General features: G+C 41.2%; 1 protein-coding gene across 1 annotated transcript in view; it reads left to right on the forward strand.

Annotated features, from left to right (window-relative positions):
• The window catches only part of LOC127546299 (cytosolic 5'-nucleotidase 1B-like), a 61,162-nt gene that overhangs the window by 27,393 nt on the left and 17,519 nt on the right, over positions 1–16,250 (forward strand). The window contains exons 8-11 of the mRNA XM_051973496.1: positions 4,097–4,219; positions 11,656–11,846; positions 13,074–13,412; positions 13,826–14,023. Coding sequence (XP_051829456.1) covers positions 4,097–4,219; positions 11,656–11,846; positions 13,074–13,412; positions 13,826–14,023 — 851 coding nt within the window. The remainder of the gene's footprint in view (positions 1–4,096; positions 4,220–11,655; positions 11,847–13,073; positions 13,413–13,825; positions 14,024–16,250) is intronic.

Here is a 16,250-nt window from a genome sequence, read left to right on the forward strand (position 1 = left end):
TTTGCTAATAATGAAAACTATCCAAAAGCAGACTAGTCTCTCTGACAAGGTGATGGTTTCCTTCCTTTGGAAGTCTTCAAGCAGAGTCTGAACAACTGATTATGTTAAGCAGGGCTGGAACAGTTGGTGATTACAGCTCCTTAACAATCAAATTCCAGGAAGTTGGTTTTGTCTTGTTAATTCGAAATAGTCAACTGGCATTGCTTAAGCATCTACTATGTTCCAGGCATTCTGGTAAATGTTAGGAAGAACGCAACAAAAAATAAAAAATAAACAAAAAAATCCAGTCTGTGTTCTCAAAGAGCTCTCAGTCTAATGGGGGACACAACATATAAACACAATGTAAAAGCAAGTTGGAGGTAGGACACAGTTTGGATCATCTCAGAGAAAGACCCTAAGGTTATGGGAACTGGGGATGGCTTTTGGCAGAGGTGAGACTGTAGCTGAGACTTGGAGAAAGCCAGAGAAGCCAGGAGGCAGATGAGAAAAGGAGGCAGATGAGAAGGGAGAGTATCTCAGACCAGGGCCCAGCCAGAGAAGAGATGCTAAGGCAATGAATGAGACAGATAAGAGCATGAAGCAGCTGGAGATTGGTATCCCCATAACCCCCTAGGACAGAGAAGTGGGGAAGGAAAAAAAGATGACTAGTAGAAAAGTCCCTGAATAGGAATGAGAACATCTAATGTCAAAAGCTGAGTCTGCCGCTCTCTGTCTGAATAACCTCCTTGGGCTTGAGAATAACCAGGGGCAGAAATACATTTCACTAACATGGAAGTGGAGAGAAAGGGAAAAAGCAGCAGATGAGCTGTTTTAGCTTTAGAATTGCCTGGTTCTGCATTTCTCAAAGCCGGCCATCAAACAGCCACTCCCGCGATCCTATTGAGTGCCTGGAGTGGCTCTGGGAGTAGGGAGAGCAGCTAGAATAAGCACTCTACTAGAAGTAGGAAGACTTTAATTCAAAGCCTGCCACAGATACTAGTAACTCCATGAGCTTGGGCAAGTCATGCAAGACCCTGTCATCATCATCAGAGTTCCATTCTCCCCTGAAGCTGATTACGGATAGTTTGAGCTTTAGTATCCTCAATTTGAAAATGGGAATAGAGAATCTGCCTTCTCTAAATCATAATATTAATCTAACCCAATACAACAAATGTTAAGTACTTCTTGTCACCATGCTGGGTTCTGACAACCCAAGACAAGAACAAAAGAGGCCCTGTCCTCAAGGAACTATATTCCGTTTGGATGGGAAAAGGAAAATTATAACACACATACACATACACACATACACACAAAATATAAATAATTTTGAGAGAGAATGACAGAAAAAGGAAGAGACAGAAACAGAGGGAGAAATAAGAGAGACATAGAGACAGAAATAGATAGAGGGAGAAAAAATAAGGAAAGATCGCATGTAGGGGATGGTAGATGAACTATACTTTGAAGGAAATTAGGTATTCTTTGAGAAGGAAGGAATGCATTGAACACTTAGGAAAGACTATTTGTACCCCAAAAAAAGATTGGGGTACAAGTAGTTGATGAGTCTGATTATAATAGACAGTTTGTGAATGAGAATGACATAAAATTTGAGTTTTCAGAGCCACTATTTCCTTGTTTTGGAAAAAAAAAAGGCAAAAAAAGAAGAAAAGGGGAATGGAGCTCTACATTATGCATCAATTTTCAATTCCAATGTTTCTAAGGTCAAATGAGTCTATCTATCCATCCATCCATCCATCCATCCATCTATTTAATAACTATCTTTATGCAGCTAAATGGCAGGCACAGTGGATAGAGCACCTGCACTGGAATAAGGAAGACCTGAGTTTAAATCTAGTAGTAGATACTTACTAGCTTTGGACCTTGGACAAATCACTTAACCCTGTGTGCCTCAGTTTCTTCATCTGTAAAATGAGCTGGTGAAGGAAATGGCAAACCATTTCTAGGATGGGGTCTGCCTGCCTCAAGACCTTCCCCACTCTAATCCATGCTCTGTTCAACCAGTAACATGATTTTTTTAAAAAGTCCAAGTCTATGTCACCTTCCTTCTCGGTCCTTCCCTCTTCCCTCCCACCTTCAAACTCCAGTGACTTCCTATCTTCAAGATCATATAAAAAAATCCTCTATTATTCAGAGTTTTATGATCTGCCCCCCCCAACAAACACACACACACACACACACACACACACACACACACACACACACACACCCTTTTCAACTTCTTATATTTTAACTGATCCCCATTTACTCTTCAAACCAGTCAAAATGACCTTGCTGTTCTTCCAATAAGACACTCCCAAATCTGAGAATTTGTTCATGTTTTCCCTATTGCCTGAAATATTTCTCCTCTTCCTTTCCCCATCCTGGTTTCTCTGGTTTCTTTCAAAACTCAGAAAAAATCCCACCTTTTATAAGAAACCTTCTCAACCTACCTTAATTTTAATGTCCTCCCTCTGTGAATAATTTCCAATTTACGCTATATAGAGTTTGATTATAGAATTATATGCCTGTTGTCTCCTCCTTTAAATTATGAGTTTTTCTCTTTATGAGAAGGTTCTGTCTTTTGCAATTCTTTGAATCCTTAGCTCTTAGGAGAGGGGAAATACCTGGCACATTATAGACACTTAATAAATATTTGTTGATTGACTGGTTGAATATAAGCTACTATCATGATTATTTGTACTTAAATGTTTGTAGATTTACTAAAAATCAATTTTTGAATAAATATAAGACTATGAACTCTCAGTCCCCATGCAGGCTGCTTTAAGGGTCTGACTTATTTAACAACATCTGCTGGGTAATAGACTTTTCAAAAACAAGTTGTTGTTCTTCAGTTATGTCTAACTCTTTGTGACTCTTTTAGGGGTTTTCTTGGTAGAGATACTAGAGTGATTTGCCATTTCCTTCTCTAGGTCATTTTGCAAATGAGAAACTAAAGCAAACAGGGTTACATGATTTGCCCAGAAGCCAGATTTGAACTCAGGAAGATGAGTATTCCTGACTCCAGGTCTGGCGCTCTATTCACTGTAACCATCTAGTTGCCTGTTTAAGTACATTGTCTAGAGTTATTTATAACACTAAAGAATCACTGGAAACATTTTGCTTCTTAAGAAGAATAACACAACATAGGCCTCCATCCATGCACAAGGATTGCATCTCCTCATGTTCTCATTTCCACATGTGGAAGATGGAGCTTTCAACTATAGTTGATTATAAAGCCAGAATGATGTTCACTTCCTTTTTTCCCTATGAAATCATAATGGGTATAACTTCTACTTCACTTTCTGATTTTGGAAGCATGGTAGTTACTCAATAAGCAGTGCTTAAGCACATAATATGTGACAGGCACTGGGCTCTGGGCCCCAAGACTAGGGATACAAAATAAGGCACAATTAATCCCAAATCTCAGAGGATCTCAGAGAGCTCGACAGGATAAATTGGGGATCATTAATAGAGGGAAAGAAAGCCCTGGTGTTAAGGGGAATTGGGAAAGGCTTCTTGTAGAAACTGAGCTTTGAGCTAGGATCCGAAAGAATCCAAAGTCCTCAGGAGACAAAGATGAAGTAAGGATGCAGTCATGTGTCTATGGTTACCAGAAATGTAACTGTCCAAAGTAGTATCTGACTTCTCCTGACTTTAGCTACTAAGTTCTCAGCAGTCTACCAAAGAGTGTCTTTGAAAAGAACTAACTCATTCAGTCAGTCCTACCAGTCACTTGCCCCTCTACTGAGATTTGTTGTTGCTATCCCATAAGCAGACAATGAGTTTGTAAATTCAATTCAACATCAATTCTGTGATACAAAGATAAAAACAGCCTCTGCTTCAGAGATGATAAAATACGGTAGTTTCCCAGAAGCCCAGAATATGTGGGCATTTTTATGACTAAATGACTTCTGACCTCCTTTCTAGATCTAAAATTCTGTGAACCCATGAAATATCAGCACTACTTATTGTGAAGAGCATATAAGAATCCTCTGAAAAAATTTTTTAAGTTGTAAAGCCAAAATATAAGCAGTTCTTCCAATAGGCAATAGTGCCAACATATAAGCTGAATGTGTGTATGTTTCCCTAATATAACTGTGGTTTTCTTGTCTGTTCATAGGCTTATTAATTGACCGCTTCTGCCTGACTGGCGGAGAAAGTCCTATCGGCTATCTAAAGACGTATCTTACAAACTTATATCTTTCTGCAGATTCTGATAAGGTACAAGAAGCCATAGAAGAAGGTAGGGGTCTGTTGTTTGTTTGTTTGTTTAATACTCCTCATCAATTCACTGAGGTATTTACTAAGAACTCAAATATAGAGAGAAGTACTAGAACTATATTAGAATACAGACATGACAGATAAAATAAATCCTTTCTCCAATGTTGGTTGGCATTTTCTTTGCATCTAACAGTCTCAGAAAATACGGAATGCTGTGACTTGTCCAGGATCAATCAGCTGGGACATGTTGAAGGCAGGAGAACACAACCCTTCCTGGCTCTGAGGATGCCTTGCTTTTTCCATATTATATCACTTCTTCTTGGGTCATTTTTCTTTTTTGGCTAAGTAATCATGATAGCTTCTAGCTCACCCCTCAGGACTCAATGGTCTACCTGCTGAGTCGGTGCTTGACCCCATGAGCTCTACCCCCAAATGACTCCCCATAATCGCACTACAGCATGCAGTTATTCATTTGTAAATCAAACCATCTGTTTCTCCTACCTCTTTCCCATTCAAAAGAACAACACGAAGAAATGATTGATGCAGCTCAACCTTTAGTGACTCCCTGTCATCTCCAAGATAAATTCCAAGCTCCTCGGGCTGTCATTCCAGGCCCCTGTAATTTGCCTCCAATCTCTACTTCTAGGCCAATGTTCTATATCAGGTTCTTCACATGAAAGTTTTGCTTCATCCAGTCTGTTGTACCATCCTCACTGAATTTGTAGTCATTTAACCTTTCTTTTTGGTTTCTGCCTTTGTCCAAGCCTCTTTCCCATCCATCCTACTTCCATTCAATTCACTTTTTCAAGCTTTTTGAAGAGTACCCGGTACAAACAAAGCCCTATGTGGGGCTATGTCTGGATGTAAAGTAATACTTCCTGACCTTCCCAGAGTTTGATGTTTGGGGGAGGAAGAAGGGGGAAGCAAAGACCAAAAAGTTCAATACCAATAACCATAGTGGGGCCAAAGGAGAGACTCAAAAAAAGTGAGAAAAGCCATTTCTTTAAGTCCTCCCCGCTCACTAGCCTATTGGTCCCTAATCCCAGTCACTGACAGATGAATCATAGCACGTTGACATCTCAGGGATCCTGTAATGCAACATGTTCTTTTTATGTGTATCAAAGGATTAATGCAATGACCCCTGACCCATTGATCAAATTTGGAGGAGAGTTCCATGTGCCTCTGCAATACTCTGCAATAATGGACAACCTGGACAGAAAAATGACCCTTTCTTCTCTTGTTAACTCTCTTACCAGTTACCACTCATGTATGTCTTATTAGTCCTTGTCTTACCCACTATCCACTTATCAACTCACATTAGGCTTTGTCCAAAGACATAAAGGAATTATAGGTAAATTACTTGCTATATAAATGATACAGTGTGACATAAAGACATGGAATTAAGAGAACCATTTACAAAGGCATGTAGAATGGAGTTACATGTAAGGTTCCAGGTGATGTGCCATAGGAAAAACAGAGGAGCCTTTGTTTTCAGGAACCCACAGTCTAAAAGAGGGAATAAGATAAGAAATCTATGAAGGCAAAGAGGGAACAAAGATATACAAGTACTTAGAACAATTATGACCATCAAAAATAAAGACAAGATGGTACAATAAGGGGATCTAATCCACTTTAAACATAGAACAAAACATACCTACTATGCCAGACATTAGGCCTGAAGTAAGCCTCCGAGGGAGCTTGGGCTAGAAGGGAGTAAGGCTGTGGGAGGCGCCCCAGACTATTTTATTCATCTTTAGGATCTCTCTAACTCTGCAGCACGTGGGAGGTTAGATGGAACATGGAAAGGAGAGAGATATACATGGTCAGGAAGTTGGGGCTGTCATACAGATTGAAATGAGTCCCTTTCAATCTAGAAAGAATAACTTTTAGTGGGGAAGTGACCAATGTTTGAACAAAATCATTAAAGTCCTAATATAATGGAAAAAACTAATCCCACTTTGTCATAATCGATCAATAAGGGCAGTTAATTAACATTTATCAACTGACAGTATGCATTTATGAAGGGAATCTTAGTGTCAGGCACTCTGCTGGTTGTTATGGATAAAAAGAGCATAAAAATCATGGTTTGATCTGCACTGAGATTCCATGGGTTCTTTTTCAGGACATGAATATCATTTTTCCTCATAAGTCCTTCAGAATTGCCTCAAATGAATTGTATTGTTGAGAATAGCTAAGTCATTCACAGCAGATCATTATATACTATGTTACTGTATACAATGTCCTGATCTCTGTGTACTATAATTGTTACTGTGTACCATGTGCTGATCACTGTATACTATTACTGTTACTATATACAATGTTCGGCTCACTTCATTTTACATCGGTTCACCTAAGTCTTAGCAGGCTTTTCTGAGAGCACCCTGATAACCATTTTTTAATAGCACAATAGTATTCCATCATAATCATATACCACAATCTGTTCAGCCATTTCCCATTTGATAAGCATTCTACCAATTACTAATTCTTTGTCGCCACTAAAAAAGCTGCTATAAATATTTTTGTACATATAGATCCTTTTCCTTTTTTATCTCTTTGAAATACAGACCCAGGTTAAAAGGTATGAATGGTTTATAGCATAGTTCCAACTGGCTCTACAAAATGGTTGGATCAGTTTACCACTCTACCAGTAATGCATTAGTATCTCATTTCCCCACATTTCCTCCAACATTTGTTATTTTCCTTTTCTGTCATATTAGCAAATATAATAGATATAGGCTATAAAATCTGACTTCTGACTTCATTATTCAACTGAAGTTGCTCTCTCTGAAGTTATTGATTTCTTTTTATTAAGATCTAATAAGAATTTTAATTTTTTTTATAATATTGTTATATTTTATATAAATGTGTTATATAAAATATATATGTTGTGTTCATATTATATATAATTATAATTATGTATTTATGTAAATATATTATATATCATATTTATGTTTTTAAAATAATATTTTGTTAGTTAACCAAAAATCTGCCTTCTCCCTCTCCCCTCCTTCAAGTGAGAATACAAGAAAAGCAAAATCTATTACAACAAACACATACAACTAATCAAAAGAAATTCCATTGACGATATGTAAAAATACATATTTATCTCATTCTGAATCCTTTACCTCTCTATCAAAGGGTGGACCATCAGTCCTTTGGAATCCCAGTTAGTTATTACATTGATTACATAGTATCCTATCCCACTTCTATACTACAACTTATTCATCCATTTCTCTTCAGAGTTCTATGATTTGACACTTTAAAAGAATTATAAATATATATCTTTAGAATTTTTTTTGTTTAGATATAATTCTTCCCTTCATCTACCATCTTGATTCCCCTCTCTTCTATTTTCCTTTTCAATGCAATGTATTTCTGTACCTATTAATGTTTGTGTGTGTGTGGCCAAGATATTCTATCTCTCTTTTGACCAGTCCAAATGAGACTAAAGTTCAAGTGTCAAATGTCTGCCCCATTGACCCCAGCCCTTTCCTCCTTCTTTATATAGATGTCTGCTTCTAGACTCCATTATGAGATAAATTCTCCTAACCTCTTTTCCTCCCTCTCTGTTATATTCCTCTTCCTCTCTCTTTCCATTCCTTTGTTAAGATCAACAAGTTTGTGGCTTTTTTTTATAGCAGAGAAACTTAATAAATATCAACTATATAATTTACTGATAACTGCAAAACTTTTCAGTATTCTATATTTTAAATATCCTCAAAAAGCTTAATCATTTTTTTTCTGGGAAGTGCTATGAACCTGGCATCAATCTGTTGATACAAGCATTCGTTTTGACTAACCAGTCCTAGTCACTTCATTTCTGCTAATGCTAATATCTAAATATTTATTCACATTTCAAAGCTTTCCTTTTTATTTATTTATTTATTTTTTGAAAATTAATTGATTGATTGATTTTTTTTTTTTTTTTTTTGCTGAGGCAATCGGGGTCACACAGGATCACACAGCTAGGAAGTGTTAAGTATCTGAGACCGAATTTGAACTCAGATCCTCCTGACTTCAGGGCTGGTGCTCTATTAACTGCACCACCTCGCTGCCCCTTCCTTCCTTTTTATTTGAGGAAATTTTTTTACATAAGATAATTTAAAAGAATAATTTTTGAATGCAAACTCATAACATACCACATCAGGAATCACAAGTTTGCTTCAAATACATTTAGTTTGCTAGTGACACAACCAAATGTGTTCATCAAGATTAAAAAACAAAACATTCCTAAATACATTCAATTGAACTGATCCCATATACATCTCCAAACTGTATTTTTACCAGCCAGTAACAATGGTCCTTGTTTACTCTCCTATTGTTCATTCATTCACACTTGTATCTTTTTATGTTTCTCTTAACTCCTATGGTGGAATGTCAAAGTTTTTGCACAACTCTGTCTTTTCATCAGCAATACTTGGAAATGCTCTACTTCATTAAAGATCCAATTTCCCCACTGTGGCTATTATACTCAGTTGTATTGGATATATTATTCTTGGCTATAAGCCCTAGAATACTGAATTCCAAGTTCTTTGCTCCCTTATACTTGAAGCAACTAAATAGTGTTTGATCCTGATTACAGCTCCTTAGTATTTGCAGCTTTTCTTGATAGCTGCTTGCAGTATTTTTCTTTGATGTGGAGACTCTGGATTTTGGCTGTGCTGTCCCTAGCAGTTTTAACTTTGGAGATGCTTTCAGAAAGTAATTTGTAGATTCTTTCCATTTCTCCCTTTCCCCTCAGTTCTAAAATATCTGGATAGTTTTCTTTTATGATTTATGAAAATCTGATGCATAGCTCCTTTTTAAAATCATAGCATTTAGATAGTTGAATGATTCTTAATTTTTTTTCTTCTAAATCTGTTTTCCAGGTCCATTTTATTTGTTTGTTTGCTGTGAGACAACTTATATTTTCTTCTATTTTTTCAGTCTTTTGACTTGGGTTTAATATTTCTACTTATCTCAAGAAGTCATTGGGCTTCTATTTGGTCCGTTCTAGTTTTCAGGGAATTTATGGCTGCAACAAGGTTTCATATCACTTGTTCCAAGCTGTTAATTCATTTTCCAACCTCCCCCCCTCGTAGTTCTCATATGTTTTCCATTTTCCCCTTGACTTTTATTTCATTTATACAAAAAAAAATTAACTTTAAAAAACTTGTTTAGTCTCTTTTAGGAATTCTTATTGAATTTTGCTCATTGTGTTTTTTCTCTGAGAATTTGCCTGTAGATGTTTTGGAATCATTCCTTTCTTCTGGGTTTGTACCTTGAGCTTCCATGCCATCATAATAGCTCTGGGCATCTTCTCTGGCCAGCCCTCATGCTTGGAATGTTCTCCCTCATCATCTCTATTACGTGGCTTCTCTGGTTTCTTCAAGTACTAGCTAAAATCCTACTTATTTATTTATTTATTTTTTGGCTGAGGCAATTGGGATTGTGTGACTTGTCCAGGGTCACACAGTTAGGAAGTCTGAGGCTGGATTTGAACTCAGGTCTTCCTGACTTCAGGGCCAATGCTTTATCTACTGTGCCATCTAGCTGCTCCTCAAAATCCTACTTTCTGAAAGTGAGCTCTCTTAGTCCCCATTAATGCTAGTGCTTTCTTGGATTATGTCCAATTTATCATGCGTAGATCATGTTGGTGCACAAATATTCTTAGGTTGTTTCCCTCTTGAGACCAAAATCCTTGAGAATAGTAGTTATTGTACCTGGCACACAGTTGATGATGTTTAATAAATACGTATTGATTGCCTGAGTCTTTCCATTGACCTGTGTAATAATGCTTTCATTCTTGGTGTTCCAGGTCATGGTGTTCTAGACCATGCTACCATACCAGTGCACTGGTAACATAACTGGCTTTGAAAAAGATGAGTTTTGACTTTCATAGGAATCACAGGGGACAATAATTATGTTTTGAAATTCAAGAAATCATACCTTTCACTCTCATCCTCCTTTTTATCACTTATTACACATGTCTTGCCTGGCCCAGAGATAAAAACTACTGGACAAGCTCTATAGAGGATGCCTATTCAAATGCACCTTGACAAATCACGGCAATAAACATTCTACATCGACTTAGTCTTTTCTTTGTAGACAGGCTGGACTCATTTGAATGATCATTTATCTCTGTCCAGAAATTGTGCAATATCCTGGAGCTTCATATAGCCAGCACCATGTCATTTCCAAAGAGAAATATCAGGAGGAACTCACTTTTGATAGGAATACTCTTTGACCTGGATCTCTCCTCTCTCCCAGTGATAAATGACTTTGTTTTATGCCTTGACTGATTTTTATTATAATATGGTCTTTAAATAAAATAATTTCTATCATGACCCTTTCCAATGAATCTTGAACAATCTTGATGAATGTATAGGAAATACTTAGTGATAGAAGCCCCTGTATGATAGCATTCCTTTCCACTAAATCATCTTTTCTTTTGTTTTTTTTTATTAATTCACAGTCAATAAGCACAAAGAAATCCTAAATTATCTTCATATTTTCTTTTATTGTGATATGGAAAGATTTAGGCCAGTGTTCATTATTGCTTGTGAAAGAAATCATCAGTGATGTCCTCAATTTCTATACACTTGACCCACACCAAGATTTGGTGGGAATGAGCCAGTGGGCTTCCAAGCTGGTAGTCACTGTTTTCTTCGACATCTTTTTCTGTATTAATAAGCCTTGAAATGGATTTCCATGCCTTTGGTATCTTTCACTCCTCAAGATAATATAATATATATAAACTATGACTCCAGATAACATGCAACACACAATTACATAGTCTCCAGCAAGGAGAAATGGCAAAGATTTACTCTATAAATCTAGTTGGATCATTTATATTTAGTCTAGTCTGCTCTACCTGTTCCCAATTCCTCCAGAATGAAATATAAAATCCTTGACATTTAAAGTCCTTTAAAGTTCGTCTTCTTTCTACCTTTCTGGGCTTTTTATGTCTGAGCCCTCTATTCATTCTGCTCTTTCTATTAGCACTAGCTTTGAGAGCATTTTCTGCACAGGACTCCCCATCTCCTATCTCTCAGGCTTCCCTTCATGTCTGTCTCTTATTTCTGCTTTTTTCAAGACTTAGCTCAAAGACCACCCATTGTAGGAAACCTTGAAAAATAGGGTAGATTCTCTTCCTCTGAAATTATTTCCCACCTGCTTTGAATAAAGAAGAAAAGACTGAGAATGAAACCCTTTCCATATACACTCAGCAGGGAGATACCAGAAAGTGGGGCCATATTATCATAGTAAATTTGATATATTTTTAAAATATCTGCAGTCTTTAATAGAGATTCATACTTTGATATACAGTCCTCTTTTTTCATTATTTTTTGTATAAGAGAATGTCCATGTTTATTAATGTATATTAGTTGCATGATAAAAAAAATTTAAACAAAGTTGGGGCAGAGGCCAAGGGGCATCCTGGGAGGATGCTAACAGGGCTATTGCCATTGTTTCTAGGGATTGCTGCAGCAACGATGTACTTGGGGAACAAAGACTTGCCATTCTTGGATACACAACTCCGAGTAGCCTTTGATGGGGACGCTATCCTTTTTTCGGATGATTTTGATCAAAATAGTAATAAGAAAGAATCAGAAAAAAATGTTCATCACGAATCAACAAATATTAGAAAGAACAAGTACCTTGTTCAGGTATGGTGAACGATTCTTTCCTAGAGACAAAGAGATCCCATAAATGAATGTAATCCAAACCTTCCTTTTTCTAGTGGGAAAAGTGATTCAATTCACTGGCCTTCATGTTTGTGATTGTGCTGGGCTTCCTCGTTGATATCTCCTTTTCAATGTGATAAAATCACCCAATTTCAGCATTTTAAAAGGAACTTTTGTTTCCCCAAGTCCATCCCACATGCTGAAAAGCCTCTGGTCTGTAACATCCCAGAGAAAGGGTTGCTTGAAGGCTTGCAGGCAGCCCAATTTAGGAGGTTTAATCTGATATCCAGCCTACATTTGTCCCCCTTCAACATCCTTTTTTTGCTTCTTGCTTCTTTCTGAAGACACAGAACAAGTCTTCTCCCACTTCCATGTGCCTCTGTTGATACCCACTCATGTTTTCTCTGGGTTATTTCCACTCTGATTCTGCTTATGGCCCTAAAAGCCTCCATTCTTCTCCTAAACCCCAAGGCTTCCTCCATGATGCCTTTGATCAGTAGCTTTTGGGCCTCGAGAAGCCGCCCGGCCAGACAGGTGTGGGGGTCTGCCCCATCCCGAGGTGACAACATGGATGACTGGGAGGCACATGGTCATTCCTCAGCAGGGAATCGTCCTCTACCAGGAGTCATCCCTTCTTATTCCAGGGCTTTATTTGCCCAGAGGATTCAGCTCCAAGGGGGCATTTACCCCGACCCAGGCCGTGCTCACCCAAGGGCTTTTGTCTCCTTCTGCATTATGGGTCCCTGGGAGGTGCCTCATTCACTGGGCTGGAAGCCCCTTGAGGTCTTGGGCACAAAATCCCGGGTGGAGGTCGGTATCATAAGCGCCGTCCCAGAGAAAGGAGAGGGAAGGAAAGAGTGAGAGGCAGAGAGGCCGTGGGCTTGGAACTCAGGTCAGAGATGGGGCAGAGGCAGGAGGGAAAGGGCATAGAGAACCAGGGTCTGGGGAGGAGCGCCCTCCTCTCACCCACGGGACTGTGGGATCGGCATGCCCTGTCCGCGAGGGCCAGTGCTTCTGAGCTCTCAGTTATCCTTTTTCTCACCAGCAAATGAGGGAGAAGATATGGGAAACCAAGGCCCGGAGAGAGCCAGCAGGCTACCTCACCTCCAGCCTGTCTCTGTAGCCTGGGGGCAAAGACTAGGTCTGAGTCTGGTGCGATCCCCGAGCTCCTCCTAAAGCCCTTCATCAATGCTGTCTCTCTGTTCCCAGGGTCCTTTGAAACGATTCCTAGAAGACTTAGGGCGCCTGCAAAAGAAGTTTTACGCCAAAGATGAGCGGCTGCTCTGCCCCATCAGGACCTACCTCATCACAGCCAGGAGCGCGGCCAACTCGGGGGCCTGTGTGCTCAAGAGACTCCGGACCTGGGGCCTCGAGATTGATGAGGCGCTCTTCCTGGCGGGGGCCCCCAAGGGGCCTATTTTGGTCAAAATCCGTCCCCATATCTTCTTTGATGATGACATGTTCCACATAAAGGAAGTGCAGAAGTATGGCACCTTAGTAGGCAATGTACCCTTCCCCGGCCTCTGGAGAGGAAGCCAAAATCAGGAAGTTGAGAAGAAATAAAAATGGAGTGTTACTCACGGGGGCTCTTGGTCTGTTCTTGCTGAGTTTAGTCATTGTCTGAGGAAAGGAGGCGGGAGAAGAGACAGAGCGAGACAGAGAAGGGGAGATGGGAAAAGGGGAGGGAGAAAGGGGAGCGGGGGAAGGACAGGGAGGGAGAGAGAAAGGATGTGGTATTTTGCCTATTGGGTAAAACAGCAGAAGACAAAACCAGACCCGGCCTCTTGGAAAAGATGTCAAAGGGATGTTCTCATCCCTCATGAATCTCAGCACATGCTCAGGAACCTTTTTGTGACCAATTCAATCCTGGGTTGAACTATTCGATTATATCTGAAGAGCTCTTCCTGCTGCACTTTTGTAACCACAATAAACATCTCTACTAATGTTAGTAACAACAGCAGGTCGACCATGAGGCAGGTGCCCAAGAGCCCGGACAGGACAGCGAATGTCGGGCTGAGGCTGCCCGGGCCCAGAGGCTCCGGAGCGCCGCAAGCCTGCTGTCCCCAAGCTGCAGCAAATGCTTCTTAGGAAACAGCTTCTGGCAGCCGATGAGGCGGCCCACCGTGGAGTCCAACAGCCCGTCCCTGTCCCAGCGATCGGCTGCAATCTCTATTTCTAAAGCTGAGGAAGCTGCTCCGACCTGTTTATAACCACAATGCCTCAAGACTAACATGCTGACTCTTAACTATCAAGATCCTGCTGAGCCACAGAACTGGGAGGATCCATCTTCGCATCTGGGCCTAAGCCACAGGAAGAGAAACATGGGAGATGCCTTGGGATGGCCCAGCAGAGGCTGCCACGTTCGCTAGAAAGGTGAAGGCAAAGTGGGGGAGCCGGAGCCAAAAGCTGCCGTCCGGGCCTGGGATGGTCTCCATCCCACCTCATTGCCATCTCTAGGGATTCTGTGCCATGGTAGGGCCATTAGCCCTTCCTGATGATCCGGAGGGGAGCCTGCCCTGGGTAGGAGGGTGGAAAGCCCCAGGCCTCTGATGCCCCCTCCCAGCCTCAGCACAAGAAGTCACCTCCATTGTAACCCAAGGGGCCTGGATTAGACCATGGCCGGAGACCTGGCCCACCAGCAGCACCTTCTCCCCCAGGTCTCAGGGTGAGCAGCGCCAACCACTCCTCCTGGATGAGTTCTCAGGGAAGACAGGGGTCAGCGCTATTTCCCAGAATCCTCTGGCGCCCTTCCACTACGTAAGGCTGCTTGGAGGTCAGCTCTATTACCCAGAATCCCCTAAACATTTTTAGTGGGAGCCTCTGCCCCAAAGACCAACTCTCAGCCAGCCCCTCCTTACAGGCTTGGTCAGGGCAAAGCATCCTGGGAAAGATCCTGCTTTTCCCGAATAGGCCAGATAAGCTGTTATGGCCCACCCTCTGCTATGCTGGTATAGAAAGGACAGTTCTTTCTGCTAAAAGCAAAGTGATTCTTATTAATCAACAGATGTTAGTTAAACACAAAGATGTGCCAGGTGTTGTACAAAGTGCTCGGGATACAGAGAAACAATTGTGCCCTCAGGAAGCTTAGGTCCTTTTTAAAAATGAAATTTCTTGTTTTCCATTTAACAACTGATTTTCTCTTCTAACTATACACCCACCATCACAAGTAAAAAAGGCTGGGGAGTCTTTAAGCAAAAGGAACCCTCATTCGCTATCCCTCTCCCAACAGGACTGATAGTTCCTTCCCTTCCCTTCCCTTGACTGGCCCTTGGTCAGAAGAAAAGAACATGCTTCCCCAGGAGCAGACCTTCGGACCCTTGGCTGGGCACTGCGCTGATCCAGGTCCTCTCTTCCCTCGGTGCCGGGGCCAGTGTATAAAGTCCCCTCCCTAGTGCTCTCTCCCCTGGCCTGCCTTCAGAGAGAATTTGCCAGGCTCCCCTGAAACCGCCCTTCCTATTTGGAGCCCAATAGTATTCCATCACACAATCCTCCAGTTGATGGGCACCCACCCAGCGTCAGGTCTTTCCCACTATTACATCATGCACAGCAGCCACCTCCCAGTAAAACTATCTCCACAAAAATCTCAACCAGCCTGAGGGCAACTGAAGAACCTCCAACTTGTTAGTGACTGGGAGGGTCTATCCCAAGCACACGAAGACTTTCCAAGGGAAGGAACCTACGAGAACAATGTGTTCCCATGGCCACGCAGGCGCCGGGGAGCCTGGGTCAGACATCCACTGCCTCCCAGGCCGCTGCTGGACCTCCTGCCTCTCGTCCTGCCCCTGGGCTTGCAGTACCCCGAGGCTCATGCCTTTGCATAGCTCTGCCTCCCTTAAACACAATTCGGGAGGAAGGCCGACAGCAGCCTCCCTCCAAACAAGCCTCTAAACAGATTCTGGAGTGAAGAGACCCTCAAAAAATCACAGTGAAACAATTTTTCAGCATACGTGGGTAAAAGGGGAGCTGGCTTAGCACAGGGGTGCCGAGAATCTAGTGGGAGGCTCTTAGCCATGGCACAACCAGCAGTGGAGGCCCTTGGTTCTGGCTCAGCAGGCCAGCTCTAAGACCTCCAACCCAAGCTCGGAAGGCGTATTCAGAGCCCCCCAAACCCAGGACAATAGGTAGGGGATAGGCCAGGCCGACTCAGTGCATGGGAAAGCTGATAGCACCTCCGGCTCCAGAGTCAAAGACCACTAAGAGGCCCCTGTGCCCCTGAGAAAGAAGCCTGGGACAGCCTCCCCATGTCCTAGAAGTAGAACTCAATTTTTTTAAAAAGAGCCCTGACAATAGAAAATTTCTATAGTGATTGCAAAACTCAGAACACAAACACAGAAGAGAAAAACAAAAAGTCTATATGTGAAGCCTCAAAAGAAATATGAATTGGTC

The sequence above is a fragment of the Antechinus flavipes genome, chromosome 2 (genome assembly GCF_016432865.1).
Source record: "Antechinus flavipes isolate AdamAnt ecotype Samford, QLD, Australia chromosome 2, AdamAnt_v2, whole genome shotgun sequence".
NCBI lineage: Eukaryota > Metazoa > Chordata > Mammalia > Dasyuromorphia > Dasyuridae > Antechinus > Antechinus flavipes.